The sequence below is a fragment of the Tetrao urogallus genome, assembly GCF_951394365.1.
Source record: "Tetrao urogallus genome assembly, chromosome: 3".
In the NCBI taxonomy this organism is placed as follows: domain Eukaryota; kingdom Metazoa; phylum Chordata; class Aves; order Galliformes; family Phasianidae; genus Tetrao; species Tetrao urogallus.
In genome coordinates this window covers 64,428,727-64,454,522 of record NC_136815.1, presented here as the reverse complement: position 1 = coordinate 64,454,522, position 25,796 = coordinate 64,428,727, and the positions used below count along the sequence as shown (strand labels likewise).

The 25,796-nt window shown below is 36.9% G+C and overlaps 1 protein-coding gene across 3 annotated transcripts in view; it reads left to right on the top strand.

Annotated features, from left to right (window-relative positions):
* FHOD3 (formin homology 2 domain containing 3) overlaps positions 1–25,796 on the top strand; it is a gene marked incomplete at both ends in the record, with an annotated part of 355,589 nt that overhangs the window by 218,553 nt on the left and 111,240 nt on the right. For all 3 annotated transcript variants that reach the window (XM_079533942.1, XM_079533941.1, XM_079533940.1), the window contains one exon: positions 22,016–22,127. In XM_079533942.1, coding sequence (XP_079390068.1) covers positions 22,016–22,127 — 112 coding nt within the window. The remainder of the gene's footprint in view (positions 1–22,015; positions 22,128–25,796) is intronic.

The following is a 25,796-nucleotide window of genomic DNA, read 5'->3' as shown; positions in this document are numbered from 1 at the left end:
TTGTACCTGCAGAACTTCAGTACGTAACTGAAAAATAACACAAAAATGTACAGCTATACTGCTACAAAAATGGGCAATAACAGAACCAAATTACCGGTCATCTTAAATAAGCTAGAAGTTGTGCATAAGGGAATTATCTATGTCAACAAAGTTTATACTTGGCATTCATTGATGGCATGGAAAGTTCATGCAAGATAATAAGATAATACACTTTAAAATCAAATCAAAAGCACAGAAGTTGACTCAGTGTTAGTTAGCAGTGTTTTCAAAGTTGCTCCGTTATTACCTTTTTTTCAGTGATCTTGCCTTAAGTGATACATGCTGCAATACAGATCAAACTTACGTTAAACCTTACAACATTTGGGAAGTTGTATTTTACTAGTTCCTTGTGTTTTTTTTCTGCTAGCTATGTGCTACTGCTGAAGTTAGAATTAAATTTTTGTGTCAAATAGCAAGTCACGTTTAGCCTGATTGTAAAGGGACCTGAGGCTTTTGTTCACGCTGGCACCTCAGAGCCCTATGGAGGTCTCTTGTGGATCATCTTGATTTGATGGTGGTAGGCAGGGCTGTTGGAAAATTTACCCAAAATTTACCCAAAACAACGAACACCAGGTTAAAAATGTGTAAGTGCTAAGCTATATTAAATCCTTGTAGTGTTTTTTTCATCTGTTAGCATATATGAGGTAATATGTATTATCTTTCATATGCATTGGTATTCACTCCGAACTGTTAATAGAAAGCATACAGTGCTGTATCATTGCCTTTCCAGGTCCAGTACTAGTTACTGAGTGTTTACAAAATGTACGTATCTGAACAAAACATCTTGGAGAAAACCCAACCTTTTATATCATCCACTAGAGGAAGCAGAAGTTCCTTTGCAACTCAAACCTGAAAGCTTTTGCCACTTCACATTAATCTTCAAATGTTTAAGACAATAAGCATTCCAAAACTTGAGTCTGGTTTCACCTTTTATATTCCCTCACATTTTTGACTGCTACTGATAACGATTATTTTTTTTCTCATTTGATGATCCAGGCTGTTCTAATTTTCCCTCAAGGGAGCTAAAGCCCCTTTCTGGCATTGTTTTCTGTGGAAAGTAATCCATTTTCAAAGTGGTGCTGGGTAACTTCAGAAGTCTGGGAGGAATGCTAGGCCTAGGCTGACACAACAAGGTTGATTAAAGATTCCTATCTCACATCTTGTTCTAATTTTTTTTTTTTTTTTGCTTCTGTCTGGGTCCTATATTGGAAGGTTAAATATGAATTTTAACTAGGAAGTTATTTCTGTGCCTTGTCTCAGTCCTTTGCTTTCCTTTGTATTGAAGTGCTGATGTTATGAATATTTTACATATAATCCAATCCAAAAGCAGAAGAATGATTTCAAAGCAGAAGAAAGGAAAAAAAAAAAAAATATACAGTGTTCAAACAGGACATAGCTATAGTGAATTTGTTGATTTCAGAATAAAATTTCTGTTTTCAAAAGAAAGTTCAGCAGACCTTTTTCCAGTGAAGTTACAGTGGCATGTTGAAACATTTACATAATGGGTCTGTCATTTCTTGATAATTTTGTGAGGAATGACATTCTTAGTTGCATAGAACACTAAATCTGATTTTGCAACTGAGTAATCTAAGGTGTGTAGAAGCAAATAGGTTAAGTACTTGATGAAATCAGAGTGTTTCACAAGCCTTTTACACGTGCACTCAACTCAAGCTGTAAGAATAGTGGAGAATATAATAGAGCTTGAACTAAGTCTTTTCCTCAGAAAGTTTGTCACCAAATCCTATACAGATGTACATTAAATTGGATCTACAGATCTATACTGTAAAGTGATTTATAAACGTGGAGAAAGTTAGAATTCAAAGAGAATTAAGAAATCTGAATGAGACTGAATATACTAGCTTGATCAGCATGGAAAACCAAAATATGTTAAATTGACTCACCACAAAGAGAGATTGGATGGTTCAATCTCCTGATGAGTTTCTTGAAAATGTGTTGTATTTGCATTTCTTGAATTTTTGATTATATATATTTTTAAATCATTGCGTATGCATGACCTGTTCTGAGTTAACATTGCCTGGAAGGTGAAATGGAATATGTATAATAATATGCCAATAAGATTTTTTTAGCAGAAAGTAGTGCTGTATAATTTTCTTGAGCTTCATTCTCATTTTGTACGAATGTGATCTACAAAAACTGGCCTGCTAGAAAAATTAAGCATGCAGGAGAAAATGCACATAAAATTAATCAGTCAGTATATGAACTGTGCTGTCATCTTCTCAATCTGCTGCCTTTATGGTTGATTAACTCATTTGCAGCCTCTTAGAAGTGAGGCTTCATATACAGCTAGTTTATAAGCAGTGCAGTTTGTGATGTTTCTCCAGTAAGCCTGTGTTTTTGTTCTGTTTTTGAGCCTACTCCAGGCAGAAAAGCCATTAGGTATAATTGTTTTGGGTACTCAAGCCACTTTCCTTCCTGGAAAGTAAGCATGGTCTCTTTTGTGCGCTGTTCTGCACTGAAGACGTTGAGGTAAGTGAAGAGATACAACTGCTTTGAGTTCAGTGAAACAGTAAACATCCATGTATGTCTAGGAGCTGCTTCTTCTTACATTTAATCTGATGTGTATTTAGGCATTGAATTATTGTCATGAAAATGGTTGTGTGAGGGAGAAACAAAATCCTGACTTCATAAGAAATTAACTTTCGTGTTTCCAGCCTTTGGAGGGCCTGAGCCAAATCTTACCAGACCAGAGGAAAGCTTGCCTCAATCTTTCACTCAGAATCTGAAACTGCACTGTTGCATGAACATAGTTTGTTTTGAATTGTATTTAATTAGTGCTTTGAAGATAGGGATCAAGATGTTGCAATAAACTTGGATTAGGATAAGCCAACAAGTGCAGACTACGTTATGTACTCATTGTGGTCTGTCCAACTTAGCAGGCAGACTACTTCAAGTCCTCTGTTTTTTTTTTTACAAACTATACTCGTAGATGATTTTTAAAGTCATCGAACATAGTTGTTAGCAGTAGGTCCAGTTCCATAGCAGTAAGAACTTCAGCTCAGCCTGTTGCATTAATTTCTGGATTTTTTGAAGGGATGAATACCCATTTTTCTGTGTTCGGTGTGAATTGTAGATAAAGACAATGCTTAGAAAACATATGTTCCCCTACATCATGTCAGAGATCTTATTTCAACTCATTTGAAGTGGAGAATGAGAAAATATAATGATTAACTGCCAACAATGTGGTGAATGTTGAGGCTCAACTTTTCACTCCATCACGTCTATTCAAAAATGTACGAGAAAACATTCTGTTAGCAAGGAGTGAAATATATTCACATTTTTCTAGAAAATACCATGTATCTATACATATGTACGCATTTCTTGTTATAAATGAAAGGCATGAAGAAGAAAAAGAAAAAATCAGTGTTAACTTTCAGAATTGCATTGGTCTCTTTCACTAAAGTAGTTTAGATTCAGAGATAATTTGTGGGTGACTTATTGTGCCTCAGGTCCTAGTTTTTAATATCTTCTATTAGCTACTAGTATTCCTTAACAAGCACTAAGTCCAGCATTCATATGAAAGAGGGAGGTGCAGGTGGAAACCTTGTTTGTATTGAGACATGTGAGTAAAGAAAGTGGAACCCACTTGTCTTTACAGCACGCCTGGAGCCACCAGTTTGAAAGATCCTTAACTATAAAATCAATTGCCTCAACAAGAAAAACAGTAAATTTTCAACTGAAAGTTGTCAGCTGGAAAAGAGTGAAGAAATACCAAATAGTTGCTCCAAGGATAAAAAGCAGATGGAGATAGTTGTAATCCAAGTTTACAGTACGTGCCATCAGATGTAAGAAGTATGCTTTCCTGAAATACTTACACATATCTAAACAAAGAAATCAACTTGGCCTGCCTGTATAAAACATTGCTGTCATAATGCCAAAGCTGTTGGAATAGCTAAGTTGTTATTTTGCAGGTAGAAATATCATTAGTCCCAAATCAGGATTTTATTTAGCTGCATTTTAAGGAAATACATCACGTTATGAAAATGAAATAGGCAGTTGTGATGTGCAGTGGCAGCAAGGCCAAAAGTCGTGGTGAATAGGGAATCTGGGTCTGTTTCATCTGTGGTGGAAGAGAAGTACGCAACATCAGTGTGAAAAAATGAGAGAACAAAACACAATGAACAATGAGTACATTTCCGTAAAGTGAAAAATGCCAACGTAAGGAAAAATAACTGGCATCCAGATATATCCAATTTAACATGCTTTGGATCTTAATTATCCAAATACTGCATACTGAACCTTAGATACAGGTTTTGTCTTTTCTTCCAGCAGAAAGCACAGGTGTGTGTGAGGAGACCATATACAGTTTTGTAGGAAAAAAGGAGATGGTCCAATTTCTGCACAAATTTCTTTTGTGTACATTAGTATGCTGGCTTTTACAATTGTTAGTAAGCATTGTGGTTAATTCTGATCTATTCCCTCAGGTCTGATGAAAGTAGGCAGGCTTTCCTTTTAATAGCAGAACTTTGGGTTTACCTTATGTGTTAATTGTAGTAGCTTAAGATATTCACTGCATGGCAAGCATGGTTTAGATAGGTCCGTTTTCTCACAGTTCATAGTAAACTTTTGGAGACCCAAACTTTGTTATCAAGTTGCTTCTTTATGTTACTTCTGTTTTGCTGATTGTTGAATTTCTGAGAGAAACTGCACTGTTGGGGCTATCACTTTCTACAGGATTTCACAGAAATGCAAGCACAGTTTGTAAGGAGAAAGCAGCAGAAATTCCACTCAAACTCTGTTTGAATTTTTGGCTATATGAAGATCCTCCAAATGTTGGAATTGAATCCACTGTGTATTTTGTGTGTACTGATGTGAGGTGCATGGGATCCTTCTTTTTCTGTTGACCTGTGCTGCATAACCTCCCCTCTCAAGCTTTTTTTCTGAATTGCTTATCTTTCTGGAGCTAGAAAACCCAGTGAGAGAGAAACTGAGGTAATCAGTACAGCGTTATCTTTATATACTTCTTAATTTTCCTGTTTTCTTCTTAAATTATTCTCTTTTCTGGTTGTCATATATATAAAATACACTAGTGGAATCCTGCCTACAGGAAAGAAGGTGTAGCAACATTTTTTACATCATCACCATAGAAGAGTGGTTTTCTTGTATCTTAGCCTAAAAGAACGACCCAGGTATGGAAGGAGTCCATGACTGGGAGGTGTCGGCACAATCTGGATTCCAGGCACATTCTTGAATCAATCTCCAAATCCCTTTGTCCCTCAGTCCCTCATACATAAAATTGGTTTTTGGATTTTACAGCCCTGAGGGAAGAACATGAGGGAGCAAAGGGACATATTACACATGTTGAAAGATATGCAGGTGGAAGTTGAACCTAATGGCAATTGTTACCTTATCTTTTCTTCTGGCATCTCTCAAAAATGCTTGTCATTCTTTATTTAGATATATTCATTCTTTAAAGCAACTGCTACTAGCTGAAGATACCTAGATAACATTAAAAAATATGTTCTACAAAAAAATGGAAACCATCAAAACATTTGTGATGTCTTTATATTCAACATTTAATGCACCCCAAGAAACCTCTGAGTTGCAGCCATCTCAGGTCCCTTAAGTTATTGCACAAGGCTCTTGCCATAGGGCTCATCATGCTTATCTCTTACATTTTAAGTCAGCCTCTGTAGTTACATGGCTCGTACTTAGGAAGGAGGATGTCTGGTAAAATGTGTGGACTTCAATTACTTTCCATAAGATCAAAAGAAAAGTTCTCTGCTGTGATTTTATTTTTTTCCCTCAGTCCTTGTGTAGTCATTTATACCATATAAAGTCTTTTCAAAACAATTTCTAGCATACCAGCAGGTTCTCTCTCTTCTCAGGCTTCCCTGGCACAATGAAATGTTTCTCATCTGGACCTGCTGTGTACTTTCTTTCAATATTGTGATCCTCTTTGATCACAACAATTGGACAAGGAGTTCAGATACTTTCTGATTTATCTCCCACTCCCATCACTGCTGTTTTCTTTCTTGAAGACTATTTTAATAAAAAATGTGTTCAATATAAAAATACTGTTAATACCTTAAGTAGTGTGATTTTTCAGTGCGGCTGCTGGGGGAAAAGACAGAGGTTCTGAAGGTGAGGTTGCTTCCAGATCTGTATTGCCTAGTGATTTACTCAGATGACCATTTGTAAAACTGAATATCCGATAGCAAGATTGGTGCCAAAGTTCTGTAGAGTCCTGATAACTTCAAAATTAATCACTGCCCTGCACAATATCTGTTCTGATTTTTTTGCCATTACCTTCTGGCAGAGAAGAGGCAAGTAAATGACCAAGTTCTATTTCCACCAGTGAAAGATCTAATTTTGGAGTAATGTATAAGACAGAAAATATCAGTTTACTAAGTAGAAACAACAGTATATTTCAAAGAAGATACTGTTGTCATTTACTATATTGTGTTTTGTGTAGAGATAGCAAGTACTCAGAAAACAGCTAAGGAACTGGATCATGGGACAAGGACAAAAAGCTGAATGCAAGTTTTACAATGCAAGCGTCATCTCCTGATGTAGTTAATGCTATGGTTACTTATTCAGGGGTTATTCTGTTTTTATTCCATTTTGCTCAAAAGCATGAGTTAGGATGATTTGTCATCTTTGGCTAAACTTACATGATATTATGTGGAACAGATGTGACAGACATCACTAAACAGATAAATAAGGATAGAAGTTTGCCTTTACCTACAGGTCATTAGCACAGCATATTTTGACATGAGTATTTCTATCCTAATTTGCATTTACAATATTATGACTATTAGAGCACTGATAGAAATCCTGCCAGTTCTTAGTTCCAGAATGTGGACGAAGCCTAACGCAGCATCCTTTAAGTTACCCATCCTTCCAGGAGGTTACCTTCTAAAGCTTTCACAGTAGATAGCCATGCCTGGTGGAAGTGAGAATTGGAAAACACTGCATCTGTTCTTATGTTGAATAGAGAAAAAAAAGCATCAATGAGTACAGGAGGAGGAAAAAGTAGTGTTTTCTCTGTGTTAGAAAAGCCATCCCACAGCACCACCTAGCAGACATTGTTAGGTACAGATGGATATGAATAGACTGAGAAAAAGTCTGATAGATTATGAAATTGATCAAATCTGGAGAGTATAGTTTCAAACTGCAATTTTGCCTTATATTTTAGCTCAGGGCATTTGTACAAGCTGAGGTTCTCTGTCATTCCTTCTTGTAGGTCTTAGCATCAGGGATTGATAGCTTAATGCAGCTAGTTAATCTCTAGCATATTCAGTGGAAGGGTTCTTCGGTTTTAGGTTTTGTTTTCAATCAGGACTTGTGATCTTTGGCACCAAGTATTTTTTTTAAACACCAAATTTAATTGGAATGGTGGTGTTATTAATTGTATTGTAATTGATTGATGTTCTTGTCTGTATTAGCCCAAAGCACCAGGGCCAGAACTGCCCAGCGTCCTGCTGAGAAATATTGAGAGTACAGATTTTGAAGAGCACTGGGAGCACAGCATGGTCCCACTCACTGCAGCTGGGGAAAAAGTATTAAGAGAATAGTTAAGCTGCAGCTGCTGGCAGCTTAACTATTGTAGGAGCGTTGTCACAGAGGGAACCAGAACTTGAGCTTACTTTTTACTGCAAAATATGAAGTATTTATTTGTGAAGTTGTAGCATATTTGAGCCTACCACATTTCTTGTAATACTTGGTTACTTTTTCTCCTCTGGCTGCCTTGAATTGCATTTTGACCTTCATCATGCTCACTAATGGAAAGGCCCACTTCTAGAGAGCTAGCTAGGTTCTTCAATGAAATATTCAAGGATGTGCTAATGCTCCTTTGAATTGTGTTGCAGGTACAAGTTACAGTAAACATGACTCAAGAATGGAAAGAAGTCGCAGGACTTTCATCTTGCAAAGCTTTTGAGTTTGGCATTATACATGAAGGCAGATCTGCTTTACTATTCAGAGGTAGTACAGAGAGATTTCTGGCATTAGTACTGAAATCCATTCTCTTCCAGGCTCTGAGATCTTATTTTCCTGGTTAAAACAGGGTACTGGCTATCAAGACTCTAAATTTACTCTATAGCACGGGGAAAGCTTTTTTATTATGACTATTATTATTCAGAGCCAAGAACTATGCAACTAAATCCATATGTGGACATGTAAAATATTCTGACTTTCAGATACTGTGAAACATTTTACTTCTATTAAAGGAAATGTGCCTATGCAGTACCTAGGAAAGTAGAGAAAGCTACTTTTTCAGGTACTTCTGTGATCACTGTGATAATATGTTTCATGCCCTTCACACAGTTTTTCTCTCATACTTCATTTATGAAACTATTTAGATGCTTAAGTAAATATTCTTTGTCACGTGCTATGAGAGCCTACTGCTAAACGTTTTATAAAATTAGGAAAAAATAACACCAAAAGTAGGAGTTCAGTGTTATCTTATTACTCTTACTGAACTTGCATTTTCAAAAATAATACTCTTCTGAGTTGAAAGGGTCAAATCTCAATTACGTTTCCTTTGGCTAAATACATAGGAACCATTCCCACCAGACATTACACAGCTACCACAGTGCACTTCAGTTTGGCTTTCTGAAATACAAAGGATCACGTTAGGCAGCAGTTTATTTTATTGCCTTTGTGAACTGCTGCCCTTCTTTAGGGCATTGTTGTATCTACTGATTTTGCCTGCAGTAACTCTTGACTTCAGAAGAAAGTGGAAGTAATCTGTTGTGGTTACTTCAGGAAAAAGAAAAGGTTGAGTGGTTTTGTTTTACCCATTGTTTTTTTTTTTTGTTTGTTTTTTCTCTCTTGCTTTTCTGTCTCTACAGTGTCAAAAGAATTAAAACAACAGTCCCAAAATGATCTATGATGCAAGTCAAATCACTGCTGATTATGATCTCATACTTCTGTGGTTTAGCTCTTTGAATGACTGTAGCAATTATTTAGCTAAAAGTTACTCAAGTCCCAGATGCTAAATAGTTCTCAGATACTACACCACAGATACATTTCATTCTGCCAATAATGAAACTGAAATGCATGTTAAATAATGTCACTAGAAATGCCCATCTCTGGTCCAAGCAGTAGCTTCATCAAAGGTATTTCATTCTCAGGTTCATAGTAATCTGGGCTCTGCTAGGCTCTGCTATCTGCCTGGTCACTGCTGTTGAAAGCCTATCAGTACCTTGGTAGCTACAGACTCCTAGCAATATCCACCCTTTTCATCTCAAAAGAAGGCAATTTATTTTCAGTCATCTCATTATATTGCTGTTTTTGGTATTCTTACTTTTGTGTATTTGGCAAGAATTATCATTATGTGATTTATGGACATCTTAGACATCTCCATGGATATCTGAGTCTTAATGCATGTAGGACTGTTCTGTAAAGCCAGAGTTAAATGATCACTGTGACCTGGTGAAAGTAAAAAGCATTACTGATCTTCTTTGACACCCTGATGTCCATTTTGATATCTGTATGTTGGGGAGGTGTCTATTGGGTGTGAAATGGAAAGATGGAAAGAAATTAATTTGAAGATGCCAGGAGGAAGGAAGGCTTTTATAATGATGTCCAGAGGTCTCCATTTATTTGCTGGTATTGCTGATACAGTTATCATTTAATCAAATCCAGTCACCCCAGGTAGTACCCAGATATTTATATCTCATACTTTGAAAAAAAAAAATAAGATCTTTTTTTTTTATAAATTGTAATAAAGATATTTGTTCTTAGTAACTAGAGGTGGAAGATGGGCATGGTAATGAATCTGAGTGTGTGTGAGGGCTTATCTGGAAGAAGTGAGAGGAAGGTAGCTTGGGGCAGAGAAATTACATTATCTCCTTATGTGGAAGCCTCAGTGCATTTCTTTTTCTGAAGAGATCCTAATGATATTTCTCATTCTGTTTTTGGAAGTGATGTGAGATTTACTTAATGAACTTAGAGTGTTTTTTAAGACTTCAAGTTTGCAGAAGAGGCATGATATTCTGCAAGCCTTGTTACTGTAGTTAGATATAAACTGAACAATAAATGAGAAGTTGTTGTGATAAATTTTCTTAATTTCTTACAAATGCATGTATTTGCATATACATCAAATGTATGTATATTTGCATTATTTAGACGTATTGTAATACCAGCAAAAGCACTGCCCTGATTGTAAAATTCTTTTATTTTCAAATATGAGAAAACTAAGTTGCAGGAATGCAGCCTGAAAAACAGATGAGGCAAATCTTAGCATTATGCCTGGGAAAGCTGTGACAAATAGATGGTGATTACTGAAAAAATACAGCTGCTGTTGATATTTATCTATGCCCCTCAGAATTCTGCTTTATTCTTTAACTTTATTTGGAAAGTTTTGCAGTGGTAAATAAATGAGTCTGGTTTTGCCGTCAAAGCACTGCTTCTGGGTTCCTTTTTGTACTGATAGTACTCAGAAGGTTGAGAATAGAGAAGAGTCTTTAATACGCATGTAAAATGAAACACTATATGTTTTAGTGTCCCAGTAATGAGTGGGATACATATCCTAGCTCTTTATTAGTTATTCTTTCAGGTAGGTTTGTGGTAGTTTTGTTTCATACCTTTATGTATGATACTTGTTCTTTCAACAATTTTATTGTTTCAGTAGTTCAAACCTCTAGTATTTTGCTTTTCAGGGTGCTTAAAAAGGATAACCTGTTAACAATTATCTGCTTAAAATATTGCAGTAGAGACCATACTAAATATTGAAAACTTTGTTAATGCACTGTCTTTAAGCACTTCCATACGTTTTATACACAGTTTATTTTCCTTCTGTGCTTTTAATTTTTTCTTTTTTTTTTTTATTGAAATATATTGTCTGTGAGATTGTACAGAGTCAGAAAAGGACTGCCAACCGTATCATTAAACTTACAGGGGTTTTCAGGTGAAGTTACTTAAACCCAACCATAGTTTTGGTATTTAATATAAGTACTTTTTAATGGGACTGTTGAAAGAACAAATTTCACGTGCATAAAACCACAGAATAATAACAGAGTAGTTTTTCACTGTACTTAGAGACTCAAATATTTTTTTCCCCTAGAGCCTTTGAACTCAACCTTGATATTATTTAAACAGGACATCGTCAAGGCCGCTAACTAGCAAACTGTTTCATGAGCAGTAGAATTAATGAAGCAAATTGTTATCCTTCTCCTTCCTCGGCTTTTCCTTCCCATCCCACACCATCCTGATGCTATTAATTCTGTTGCTTGTCCTGTGCCCTTTCTCTGCCATTGGCTCTACATGCCGTGGCTGGTGGGAACATGCATGAAGATTAATCTTTTAGCTGGCTCCCCTTCAAAATGGCATGCTTTTGTCTGAAAAAAATCATCAGCTTGGGGTCTTTTCTAATGCAGTTTGCAATTTACTTAGGAATGTAACTCAGCATTACTGGCAAGTATGACTGAATTCAGTGCCATAGTTAGAGGGAAGAGTTTGTCTATAAATGGACAATGAAAGAGACAATATGGCTGCGTAAGGAAGCGAAGGTGAAAATGGAGTGTTCTTCATGATTATTGTGGATTTGTCTGGGTTTAATTTTGTAAGGAGGCTGAGAGGAAGTACTTTAATATTTTCCTTATTCTGTGTTACCTCTGGCTTTGGTCATAGCTCTGAAGAGCCACACACTTTAATAGTGATGAATTCCATAGACAGGGACAGGGTCACCTCTGAGTTCCACCTGAGTTACTTTGTACATTGGAGGAAAGCTTCAGTTTCAAATGAGATGCTGCTCTGTAAACGTTTCTCATGTCAAATATGTGGAAAATCTGAGGCTTGTATCATCAAGTTCTCTTTAGTATCACCTACAATCCAATTTGTACAAATCAGAGGTCTGGCTATGATAGGAATTGGTGAAGTGATGTGATAATGATTTGGTATAGATAACTGATGTGGAGCAAGTTACTTTCATTAAATAGTTTCTAATCCCTCACAAAAATGATACAGCAGTGATTTCATCTTAAGTCAAAAGCCAGCATTTGGAATGAAAAATCTTTCTGAAAATACGCTAGTTCAGCTATTTATTTGGAGGCTTAAAAAATGAAATAGAAAGCAATGTTTACATCTTTCACGTGTCTCCTAATATTTCTCAATATTGAAGAATTTCCCAGAGATAAAATGTGGTGAATCAACACCTGCTTCATAGAGCTATGTCTTCATTTGATTAATTGTAGATACCTTTCAGATTCTTAATTGCAAAGCATGAAATAAGTAGCACACTGGTATCATCTTAGTATTTTGAAGTAGTAACTGTTTAGTCTCTTTTCTTTTAAAAATTGATTTGCTTCTGTCTTGAGTACAGTGACCTTGTATTAATGTCAGATGCCTTCACAAAGCACAATGACACTCAGCTGCATAATAGAAGCTAAAATAATATGATTTGAAGGGAATTTCGGAGAAAGGGACAAAAAAAAAAGTCCTGTCTGTTATTAAGCTCCTAAAAACTTTTTTCCTCTCCTCATTTTTTTGGAACACAGCTAAGGAAATATCAACTTGGCCCTGCCCAAGGAAAAGAAGTTGCTGAAATTGCCATTCTCCCAAGTCTTTCCTGTTGCCAGAGGTTCAGCCCAAAGAACATCTGTTGAGGACAGAATAGTTCAAGGCTAGCCGCATACATCAATGTAAAGAGATGGTGGGAAGGCTTGGCATGCAACGTGTCTATCATTATAAAAAAAAAAAAAAAAAAAAAAAAAAGCAGATGCCAAATGGCAATAATCATATTTCTCTTACCTACATGCACACACTTTTCATGTAATCAATATAGCAGTACTCAATGGTTAAACTTCAGTTTGCAAATTTATCTGCTATGTGGAGTTCCAATTACGTGTGATTTCATATCTTGTTTCTTACTTAGTATCAAAACATGAGTATCACTATTCTATCTGTTGCTGAACAGATTATCAGTGTAATGTGAGACAGAATTATTTTTTATTCATTCTAATGTGTATGTTTTATTGAATAGCATGACTGATTCCTAAACACTGCTCTTGTTTAAAATGTGAGATGTACTCTTTAGCTACTTTCTTTGTGACCTATAGACCTACACTATAGATCATGCACTTGCAATAACTTCAAAAAATTTACTGGTCAGTATGTTTCAAAATGATAAATTGTATTAGGATGGCATAAGGTATTTCATAGTTCAGATATTTGGGGTTCCTTATGTTTATTTTGTGTTTGGTTTTGTGTAGGACTGGTTTTGTATGTGACCAGCAGAGGTTGCATTATCAAATGAAGGAAATAGATTTCACTGGACAGTCTTATTCTATGATCCCTAATGTAGAAATGCTAGAAAACCCTTGATATATATATAAACTATTTGAGGTATGTGTTTGTAGAAGAAAAAACAGAAGAAGAATGCCTATTCCTTATCAAATGGTAACACATTTCATGCTAGCATGAGTTTTAACAAGATCTACTTCTCTTGTTACTGTAGTTTCTCTGAATGTAGTGTTTTGTACCTTATTTAAGGTAATATAATCACAGTCTACTGAAAGGGCAAGTCTAGGTGTACTGATGATGTTCATTTGCCTGGAGTTCCCAAACACACCAGCATTTGGGAAGGGTTAATAAAAACACAAATACGTTGAAGCTTCACAATTTCAAGCAAGAATGAAGCATTCTGTTGTAAATCTTTATAACTGAAGCATAATTCCTGTTCGGAAAACAGAGTGATTGCAAATTTCCCATGAAATATTTTTGTTTGCTATTTTGCAATAGAAAAAGCTAAAACAAAGGGAAACCAAACCCTTGTGGTTCAGAAATTTCTGAAAGGTTGAAAGAGAACCTGATGGTTCTATGGTGTGGGCTTTGACACAAAAGTGTGATAACGCCATCTTATCACATGACAGTAGAGTTTGATCCTGTACTGACTTATGATCACCAGGTTCTGTCCTCTTCTCCTTCCTAGCTGAGTAACTATATGTAACTTCAAGACACTTCTCTCACTTTGTATGTTTTTCTTGTAAAATTGTGTGTGATCTCAGAAAAGCATTATTTCTGATTGTTTCATGGATGAGAAATTCACTTCCCCGTCTTACTAGAAAATCATCATTCCACAAGGCAAGAGGGAGGAACACCCAAAAACCCTAAAGCATTTCCTATCTCATTCCACGTTCTGAAATGCCTAGCTTTTTTAAAATCGGATGTATAAGATGATGTGGTGATTGCTGTATGAGAAATAAGTTACTTCATTCATTCAGTGCAAATGGCTTAATATAGGGCCAACTTTCACCCCTCAAATATCCTTTTAAAGCTCCCATCAGAGTTTCATGTATTCATCTGAAGGCCATGTTGGCCTATAATAATGTTTTGTTTTGTTGTATGAATTGCTCGCTTCTGTGTAAAGATTTTTTTCATTTTTCCACCTTCTGCTTCTGGACCATGATTGATGATATAAATAATCATTTCCAGGCATGAGCCATTTTTTAGTATTTTTTTTTTCTGTTGACCAGTCACTAATCACTACTTGCTCATCTCAATATCTTGTTGATAAGCCAGATGAATTTCTTTCTAATGGCCTTCTTTCTCTCCATGTCAGAAATCTCACCACAGATAAATGGCAGATGCATACCACATATGTAACAGTGCACAGACCTTATAATCATTATCCAGTACATTTAAAAAGTTCTGAGAAATTTCATTTTAAGAATAGTAAACGCATGCATTTCCCTGCCATCCCTACTATTACATGGTCTACAGAGAGAAAAACTTAAATGAACATTCTGAATTAAAAGATTGTTTAATTGATATTTTTTGAGCATCTGTCATCCACACTAATAGGATTTTTCATCTTGCTGGAACTGAGATTGCTAACAGGAAGAGAAGTAATGTTATCCCCATTTATGTTCAGAAGTAATATTATCCCCATTTTAGTTGGAATAAGTAAGGAACAGTGTCTTGACCAGCTAGTCAAACAGCAAATCATCACTAGTTCACAGATTCTAATCTAAACTGATAATCAAATTTCTGCACTGTCTGCACCTTCTGTCCTGAGCCTGCAAAGCACTTGGAAGTGGTAAATCTGCCTTATTTAGGCAAGTTGAAAGTTCGAGAAAAAATTCCAGAATCTCAAAATGGCATCTAGTATTATGTTAATATACAAGAACTGATGCTCAGCCAGTCCCCAAGCAGTGGCAGCCCACATGACCAACTCTCAATTGTTTCCAAATTTTGTTTGCATTATATCTTGCTGTATGGAATATCCCTTTGGCCAGTTTAGGTCAGCTGGCCTAATTTTGTCTCCTCCCAATTCCTCGTTCCCCCATAGCCCTCATTTTGCAATTGTCCTTCTTCTTCATCATCTGTGCAGAGGATTTCAAGAAATTATGTTTGTCTGGAAGCAAAGGCAAAAACATTCTGGATGCACTTTTGACTTCCAGGGAAATAAAGCAACCAAATTATCTGGTAGAGTACAGGAAACTGCCACAAACTACAGACAGCTGATTCCAGAGCATTAGCAAAACGAGATTGCCCTGTAGATCATTGGAGGTAAGCCTTCTTCTACCCTACTTCTACGTTACTACTTCAAATCTTCTATTGTAATATCAAGAATGGGAAATGTGCTAGAGAAATACCATTTTATGTTAAAATTTGCTTATGAAGCTTTTCCTTTCACAACATCATAGTTGAACTATGCTTGGGAAGTAATTTCAATTTTAAAATTACTGAGAGATTACAGCGAAGCAGTTGTGCCACAACAGTACACTAAGAAACTACACTGTTGCCACTACAGTGGTTAGAATTAGGGTAGCTCACACAAAAGAAGTTCAGGCTGTATATTGCAGGTGTTACTGTTGGCTAATTGAACATTTGGTAGAACATTTTGCTGCACCTGCCTGCAAAAGGAGCTCAAGATGTGTCACATCAAAATGTTTTGTACATGTACTTTTTCATCACTGGAGTGTTCTGCATATAGTAGAATAATCTGTGTTAATATGATCCCTTCTTCCAGGACCTCTTGGAGAACTCCCTCATGCACTTGCAGAAAACATATCTTATGCTAAATTAAATTTCTCAGTCTTCTCTACCAAAGATCAGAGAATGGAAAAATGTGTGGTATTTTCTAGTTGTACTGTAGTTGTCTACTTCTAGATTGACATTTTTGTCATGGAATATTCTGAGAGGTATCATCAGTAGGTATCATCATAATGACCTTGAGTTGAAACATGGGCTGAGGTTAGACCACCTTCTTACTGCGGCCATCTCTTTTCACTGCTTCTTTTTGTTAAAGAAATACATGGGTGTGTTTGCACATAAGTGTTTGAAACTAGATCATTACATTTAAAAACAATAATAGTATTTTAAAATAGCATGAAGAGAATTTTAAAAAAAATAAAAGATAGGGAATGTAAATTGCATATTGCCTTAATCTTCCTTCCATATGCATATACTTGCTCCAGAGAGGTTCTAAATGAAGCTGTCCAAAGGTGTCAACCTAAAACTAGTTCTCTTTTGGCCTCCATTTGTTGAAAGGTCCAGAAAGGTCTTTCCTCCTCTACTGAATAGATCATAGTTTTGTCCTGCTGTGAAACATGAAACTGAGCAGAATTCCAGATGTCACTGGGACCCTCGCAGGCTGTTAAACAGCACTGTGAATCTTCACATCTCACAAGCAAGAAGGATTTTCAGCTTTCAATGCACTTCTCACCAGCTGGTTTGGCACTTCTTACACTGCATGTTATTTCGTTGTCACTTCTGCCTGCTTGACAGGGTGAGTGCACTGCCTACTAGGCAGAGTCCATGTTGTGATTAGACCTCAGGTCATTTGGCCATAGTAAATAATTAGTGAAAAATTGAATGCCTGTTTCTCCTTTAAATTTGAATGGTGTAAATCCAAAGCAACTGCATAATCGTCAGTGAAATACTGAGTTTAATCAATCATGTTTTAAATTTCTCCCTTTTCAAAAATATACCTAAATTTCTTTGAATCTGATGTTAACAGTTGTCACCATTTTTTTAACCTGTGATTGATGGCTGGGACAAACCCTTCCATGGGACATTAATTTTGAAGTCTGCTGCATAGTGCGTTTGTCTGGGCCTGTAACACATATCCAGTTGTCTAAATGCAAAGAGATAAAAAGGAAAGGGACTGTCAAACTCCACTGTGTAACATAAAGCAAGACAGAGGAAAAATATTTATAATTCTTCTTCTTTCCTTTACTGGCTATATTTTATCTTTAGCCAGAAGATGCTCACATCATTTCCTGTCTCTAAATTAGCTTGCAAATGATACAAAAATGTATATATGGCCTTCTTTTCTAACTTTCTTAATAAGAGTTTTGATGCGTCAGTGCTATAAAATTCAGAAATCCTGATTTAATTCCAGAATGGTTGAAATATTACTTTACTACGCCAATGGATATCCATCTTGCTTCAGTGAGCTTTCTTCTTCAGACATTCAGAGTGGAAATTTGGAATTAATCATAACAACCAACATTCATAAAGTGGTCATACCAGGGTGTTGGTGTTTTGAGTTTTCTGGAGGAGGTTGTTTGTTTTGAGCTGCCAAAGCATATTTCTGCCTCCTTTATTGCTCTTACATTTAGTCCTGATCAAACTAAGTGTGATTGCCCAGCAGATATTAATAGAAGAGGGGTTCTGCCTGAAATGGATTCAGAAGTCTGTCATTGCAACTAAACAAGAATCCAGTAGGTCCCAGAAATCATCTTAAAAACCTTCAGTAAATTTTTGACAGCAACTCTAATGATCAGAGGTGAAATAGGAAACTTGTTTTTATTGCTTTCGTTACTGTGCCATCTTGGGAACATTATGTAAAGTAAAATAATACCAGTGACTGGCAAAAAACTCTCATAATTTCACAAATTAGAGCAGGAATGTCAGTGATTTGCTGTTCTTTTTTTCCTGTTAAATAATCTCCCTGTGATGAGATTTGCAGTTCTTTTATTTACAATATAGTTGTTTACTACTGAAGTTATTGAAAAGATGTGTGCAGCAAACGTATTTCGTAATTCACTTGTGAAGAAAGATTTAAAGATCTCCCACTTTGAAAGTCACAGTAATTAATCACAAATGGAAACTTTCTGAATACTTTGGGTGTTTTTTAAAGTTGTGAAACAGACATTCTCATTATTCATTGAAACTGCTGAAACACATCCCATTGTGATAACCAGCTCTTAAAGTGTCAGCAGTGGCACGCATGTGCTGCTACAGGCAGGTCAGTTCTACGGGTCATGAATGGATCCATTGCTTTGGATGTGATGTAACAAAATCAGTGATTCCACACAGATTTTGGCAACGAGTACCCCTGGTACAGGTCTTTAGAGACTTTTCATTTTAGTATGAGCGTGTAAGGCTCTGGGCTCTTCTTTGCCTCTGAGGATGACTGTCAGATCTGGTCAACCAACTTTGATTGCCTAAAGACTTCGTTTTCCAAGGAGAAATGCAGCTGCTTAATGATTGCTGCTGTTACTAAGAAGAATTGTTTAACCAGTATTTAAAAGCCCCAGTTGTAAGGATGCGTGGAAAGGCTGTGTGTGGGGTCATGAGCAGCTAGTAAGTCTCAGCATTGGAGCTTAGATGTTGTACATTTTAGTTTAGGACTATAGTATTTTAGTTTTGTACACAGATTCATCCAAAAGTAATGCTTCCTATTTGTTTCCATGGAAATTGCAACAGCTACAAAGAGCACAATAACACTATTTGATAGAGCAGATTCTGAACTACAAAATACTGTTTTTTGTCATTGTCATCACTGTTAAGTATGCATTTTTGCCAATGATGAACATAAAGCTTGCTTGCCATGCTCATAAAAATGTGAGCCACTGGAGGTGAGCCACTGTTTCACAGCTAATATGATAACAGTGTTGCTGAAGCACACCACCCACCACCTCACTGTGCTAACAGACACTGTTCAGTCTCTATAAACATTCAGCAAGCATTGATGAATGTCACTGTGTGCCATTTTTTTCACATGGAAGAAATCAGTGACGCACCTTTGCTCTGTCTACACTCCTATGTTAGAAGCCATTCTGTCAGACTGCCCCTCTGCTGCTATCCCTCCAATGGCAACAGCATTTAATGGAATATTGGTGGGAAGGTTCAATCTCTACTACTGTACTATGAAAATCTACCTTTGAAGTTGTGGACAACATAATAAAACAATATTAATTACTTTTGGAGCAGACAGTGTACTTGCCGTAGTGTCCAAAGCACAATGGAGGTCTAAAAGTGTCCACAGTTTGCTCAAAAGCCATTGTCTACTGACCAAGAAACAGTGTATTTTAAATGCAGTTTTATTCAAAGCCTATGGCCATGTGGACTACCTTTTCACACTATATGCCTTTACCTACATCCACCTCTGTTTCCCAGAGCCAACTGTTTTGTGAGGAGCTGGAAAAGCCCTGAAAATCTGCACTTTGAGTAAGCAAACTTCATGTTCTTCTACTAGCAAAACAACAAGTGAAACAAAGCTTCACTAATCACTCTTTTTTTGCCAGGACTGCTTCTGGATGGCATTACTTTAGTTGTGCTGTCATCTGCAAGCTTAATAAGAGTGGGAATCTGACACCTGAAGATTGCACTCCAGCAGGCACGAGGCCCCAGATGTAGGCAGTATAGGCAGTACTGGGCTGCCCTGAGGCCTGGTGGGTCTGGCGGGGGCTGGTGCTTGTTACAGTCTCTGCAGTGGTGAGCAAGCAGGAGTTAGAGCAAAAACATTGCAGAAACTCCTTCTCTTACTTTCAGGAAGAGAAAGAGATTGGCAAAAAATTGATGCAAGACCACTATGTCCCACTGGTTGCTCTGAAATAGACACATACGAAACCTTGTCATTGAGTATTGGCATGTAAACCATTTGGTCAAGGCATGAGGTTTTAAGTAGGATAGGATTTCCTTTAGTAGGATTTCCTTTCTAGGGGAAGGATCTCGTGCAGTTGTATGCAGCTGTGTATCTGGAAAGAATGCTATTGCAAAAATTGTTTACAGTAATCAAGTAACTCCTAAGTTAGGAAGTATTTTTACAAAACAAGTGTCTGTTGAGTACTTGAACTTGAATGTTAGGGGACACGTGGTGGTAAAAACAGAAAGACCATGGCATTAGCATGCCAGGGAAATGCATAAGTGTCCTGTGTGGCTTTGGGGAAGTGATATGTTGGTGTATCAGAGATGAGTTTACAACGTGCAATTACACTGTCTATCAGGGGATTACAATTTCCTTTAATTTGGATAGTTTATGTATCACTGAAGAGTTCAGCAGAACTGTAAATCAGACTAAGCAAGAGTCTTAAAGGACCTGGGTCTTAAAGTTTGTCACCTGGCTGTCAGCTTGGAAGTATCTGCTGTGATGATTCATCAAGACTGAAACAACCTAAGTTTAACAACAGAAGATTTTGTATTGCTAGCAGTATTTGCAGTTCATTAAGCTCAATTTTGCATGAGAAACTTGAGAAACTAAGGAAATACCTGGATCGTTTGTTCACAGTAAATTCAGTATTTATAGCAGTAAGCAGCAAGCTACATTTTAGCTCATTAGCTGAAATTGAGCTGTACTACATCTCTCTGAGTGGCAAAATGAACACAGGAGCTTGAGCCTATGCCTGTTGCATTTGCAGTCTGTTTTAGCATATACACATTTGCTGTCTGTGAGTCTAAAAACAATTAACAGTGATTCCTTGCCTCTTAGGAGAGCTGTTTTGTGAGTAATTGAAAAAACCAACATGAAAATGGGAATAATTTAATACTGGTGGAAGCTTTATATACAACCCTGAAACAGTTGGCAATGCAGAATAATTGTTTTTCCTGCTCTTGTGGGTGAGGCATTTTAATGACAAGTTGTTTTTGTTTCAGACATCCTACCAACTTAACACAGTAAGACAAACATGGGAATTTTCTGAAAAGTGTCTTATCTTTACATAACTGCATGTGTATCTGTCGGTGGCAAAGGACAGTAATGACCACATTAATATAATAATATCATTAAAACTCATACAAGCTGTTCGATAGATTTGTTGCAAGATAATATAGCACCGAAATGCTATAAACTTACTGTTACTTGTTCTTTTGTGGCGTGATTCAATCACAGTGGATTGGGAATTGTATTTCTGAGACCAACAATGTATCATTTTTAGTTTGTCTTTAAATCCATGATGTAGATTGAGAATATAACAAATGTGACTGAGAATTGTTTCTCTGGCTAATATTGCTCTCAACTGGGCATGCAGAGCCCTGTCTATTAAGAAGTCCTCTTTTTCATGTTTTCTTTTATTGAGCACTCCCTTAAGTGTGTGTGTATATATATATATATATATATTTTTTTTTTTGCAGACCTGATCATGCCATGCACATACCTGAAAATTTTTACTTAGCACTTAGAAAAGTATGCAATAGTCACACGTCCTCTTTAGAAATGTGAGATCTGTAAAGAGGTCGATAGAGCTTGGCTGTTGGTTTCTAGTCGTAAATGTACAAATTAAGTTTGAAACTATGCTGTCAGAGTGCTCAGTTCAAGTAAATCACATATTCTGTGACAGGGAGGGATAGTCTGAGGCTGAAGACACTTTCTTCTGAGTAGTATAAGTAGAGTATATTGTTTTATGTAATAATTTATCATTTAAATGCAGTATGAAAAAAAAAAATCCACGAGGAGAAAATCATCCTGTCATGCGGGAATAAATGTTGTGTTGAGAAACAGCAATACATTTATTTATAGTTGATTAGACTACATGTACATTAATCTTCGGACAGAGATGTGGGGGATAGCCATGAGTGCATGTGTGGGTGGGATATTTAATCTTTTATTATTAATGCAGCATTAAGTTTCTGTGGGATCCGTTGACTACTGGGGCTTCCCTGGGAGACTGCTGCCAAGTGAATGAAATTTTCAGCCAAATGGCTACCTATTGTGTCTTTAGTTCTGGCACAGCTAAATCTCTTCTGCGTATGTCTTACTATCAGATCTGGACTGCTCAGTGTCATGTAGAACATCTGGAAATGCTGTGACTTGCTGAATGACAAGTCGTGCTCTTTTTTTCAGTTCCGCCTGGTGGTAAAGACAGCATTGAAGCTGCTGCTGGTGTTTGTTGAGTACACTGAATCCAACGCACCACTTTTAATCCAGGCAGTATCTACAGTTGACGAAAAGAGAGGTGAGTAGCCTTATTTGGGGGGTGCAAATACCCAGCACCACTGAGATCATGTGGCATTTTGTCATTGCTGCAGCACTGCTGCTGTGATGCCTGCCTTATGTGCTATTCACTTGATTTCTGAATTAGAAGTGTATTTTGAATATTCATACAATTTAAGATTGTTTTGAGGACTGAATTATAATGGAAAAGTGAGGAGGGAAAAGCTGACGAACCATGCTGCTTCCAATACACCATAGTCATTGCCTCCCCTTCCCTGCACCCGCAGGCAGTGTAAGCCCCATTGCATATCCTGACCTTGGAGGCTCCTCTGGGCCAGACCATCTTTGCACTTCCTTCTGAGAAGAAGCAGTTTGGTTTAGAAGAGAAAATGATATCTAATCGGTGTAATCCCTTTGAAGACAAAGACGAGGTCAGTAATAGTACAGGCTTTATAGTAAAAGCAAAACCATGTGTTGTTACATTAAAATAAAGCCCTTGAGCAGATATTATACTATGAAATCTGTTACTCTTCAGGCTCATGAGAAAGACTTGAATATGCATACTGTATTTCTTACAAATAAATGGAACAAAAATGTTTTTTTCTTATTCTTCCCACAAAGCTATTGCTAAGCTCTCAGGGCACTCTGTCTTGATGCAAAACATTCCTTTGCCTCAAGGAGAGTTTTTGAGGTTGGGAGCACCATTGCTGCGGTCTCAAACACATGGAGGTTTAAAGGAACATTCTCTCAGAGGTGCATGCTGCCTCCATGCTGAACTTGTTTGAGCAACTTGATATGGTAAAAGTGAAACAAAAAGTTGGGGGATGGGCAGAATAGGAGAAAGGAGCCAGATTTTGCTTTTGACTATATAGTATGTTGAAAAGAGAATAAAAACAATCCCCAAATTGTTTCCTATGGTAGAGGAGTAGGAAGGGGTAGTTCAGAATCAGTGTGACACTTTAAATGATGTACTCTTCAGGTTGGCTTTCAGTTTTGTATTAAACTAATAAGCCTTACAATTACATAAGCAGAAAGGTAATTACAGTATTCATGTAATTGTAACTTCTATTATATATTTTTACAGCCATTTGTAGTATTTCCTCTGCTCTCTAAACTCCCTAGTATACTCAATGTGTTCATATTACCATCTGCTCGCATGCAAGTAAACCTCATTAAAGATGGAGAAAGTAATACCCTGAACAAGCTACCATGTGCTGTGTACTCCCTTCTGTATACTAGGAAAAAGTTTGATATTGACCTAAAACATGAATGAAGTCATGCATACAGTTCAATGGCTGATATTAGGAGTACGAGGAGGGGCTTTATGGGAAAGCTAGAAAAGGGACTTTTTTCTTCTTCGATATTTAGTTGTTTTTTTTTAAAGTCATCATGCAATAGCCCCCTACTTTAAACTGTGGAAGTTCTATATTTCAAATTACATTTATAAATCAGTGTCTTATAACTGAAGAGTACCTGCCTTTAATGACTGATTTAATGGAGTAGAAATAAGACGGGAGAGAAGTGATGTGCCTTTTCTTGAAACATTGTCATAAATCTTGCAGGTATATATAATTAAGTTTACCGCTGCTTTGAAAAAAGTCCAGTATTTCATGTACATACAAGGTGATGAGATATGATATAATTCCTCAGCATGTGTACCACACATGATTAACATAAAGAACCCCATAATAACTCAGTCTTGTTTCAAAGCGATCCCATCTGTGGTTTCTACACAAGAATACATCCATATGCAACTTGAAATACAAAGATCCATGGAAGTGCCTGATGTACTCTCAGGTACAAACAGATTATTAGTAAGTAACAGCATGGTCCTCATCATACAGGACATAGCTTTTTGTTATACTTCCAACTACATTCTTCTCCTCAACTTCTTCTCATTTTGTAGCCATAATGGAATTTGATCTCTTTTAAGTTTAAGCACATCAGAACTGTACGGGTTCTGGAAAATGGAGCTGGCGTTGTACTGTGCTTGCTGTCTGGAGCTGTTTTATCGTAAGCTTTTGTTAGTACAGAGATTGAAGTCCTGTGGCTGAACTGGATTCTGTAGTGTTCTGTTTGTGAATTACATTTCTACTACCTGACTTCTTGTTGAATTAAATGGCCTGCATTATCAGTTCTTTTCTTTCCAGTTCATACACAAATAGCCAATACCTATCCCGTAGCTGTGACAGCAGGCTGTATGTTCATAGACAGCAATAAAAGATGTTGAGGTCTTTCCAGCCTATGGCAACTAGACAGTATGTTGGTAGTCCTCCTATATGGTTCCTGCCTGATGCGAAGTTTCCTGTGTGTTATACATCATTTACATCCTGTGTAGTAGTGATGTCAGAATTTTGTGAAAGGCATAAATGATGGCATTAAGCTAATCCTTTTTTTTTGGGGGGGGGCAATTCAAATGAAAAAGCATTTCAAGCTGAAACTTAGAAAAGACTGAGATTTAAAACAATGGACAGCTTTGTTCAGTATACTTTATTCATTTAATATATGCTTACTATTTGCAACCCCACTGTTATCCATGTGTTGATGGACCATCTCTGAATGTTCAGAATGCATCATGTTGATGGTAGCGTTATGGTTGAGACTGCAGTCTTCCTGACAGAGTAGCCACAATAATAGCATATGCCAGTGAGAAAATTGTAAAACATGGTCGAGCAATTTTCATTTTACCCAGTAGAAGGCAGGAGAATACATACAAAACTCAAGCTTTACTGTTTTACTTTAGTGAGCCTGTTTCATCTCTTCTATCAATTATAGCACAAGTCCTGTCTGGAAGTTGTAACCTTATGTGAACATCACAATCTGCTCTCATAAGAAGAGCTTGGATGCTACACTATCATGCTTTTATATCAACATCAAATCATAGAATCACAGAATCATTAAGATTGGAATAGACCTCTAAAATTATCTAATGAAACTGCCTACTACCACTATCAAGTGGTAAAGTAAAAGGCTGTAAAATAAGTGCTTTTTGACAATTGGCATGCAAAATTCTGTTTCTTTTTTAAAAAATAAACTCAATAACATATAAATATTACATGCATTTACTGTTTGTTTGGGTTTTTTTACTAGAACTATATATATTTTTAAGTATGTCAGCAGTAAGAGGAAAACTAAGGAAAACCTGGGCTTGCTGCTGAGTGAGGTGGGTTTCCTGATAATGGAGGACACTGAGAAGGCAGAGTCAACAGAATGCCTTCTTTGTTTTGGTCTTTACTGCTCATACTACCCCTTATGAATCACAGACCCTGGAGATAAGAAAGCGTGAGTCTGGGGAAGGAAAGACTTCCCCTTTATCAGGAATCGGATCAGAGAACATCTAGGCCAATTCAGCACACACAAATCCATGGGCCCTTACCCGATGCACCTGCAAGTGCTGGCAGAAGTGATTGCCAAGCTACTGTCTATTACCCTTGAAAGGTTATGGAGAATGGGAGACATGCCTGACGACTGGAGAAGAGCTATGACACTCCAGTCTTCAAAAAAGGGCAAGAAGGAGGAGCTGGGAGACTACAGGCCAGTCAGTCTCACCTCTGTCCCTGGAAAGGTGATGGAACAGTTTATTCTGGATGTCATCTCCAAGCAAGTGGAAGAGAGGAAGAAGGTTATCAGGAGTAGTCAACATTAGTTCACCAAGGGTTTTCTATAATTTGTTATATTCTGATCTTTATAT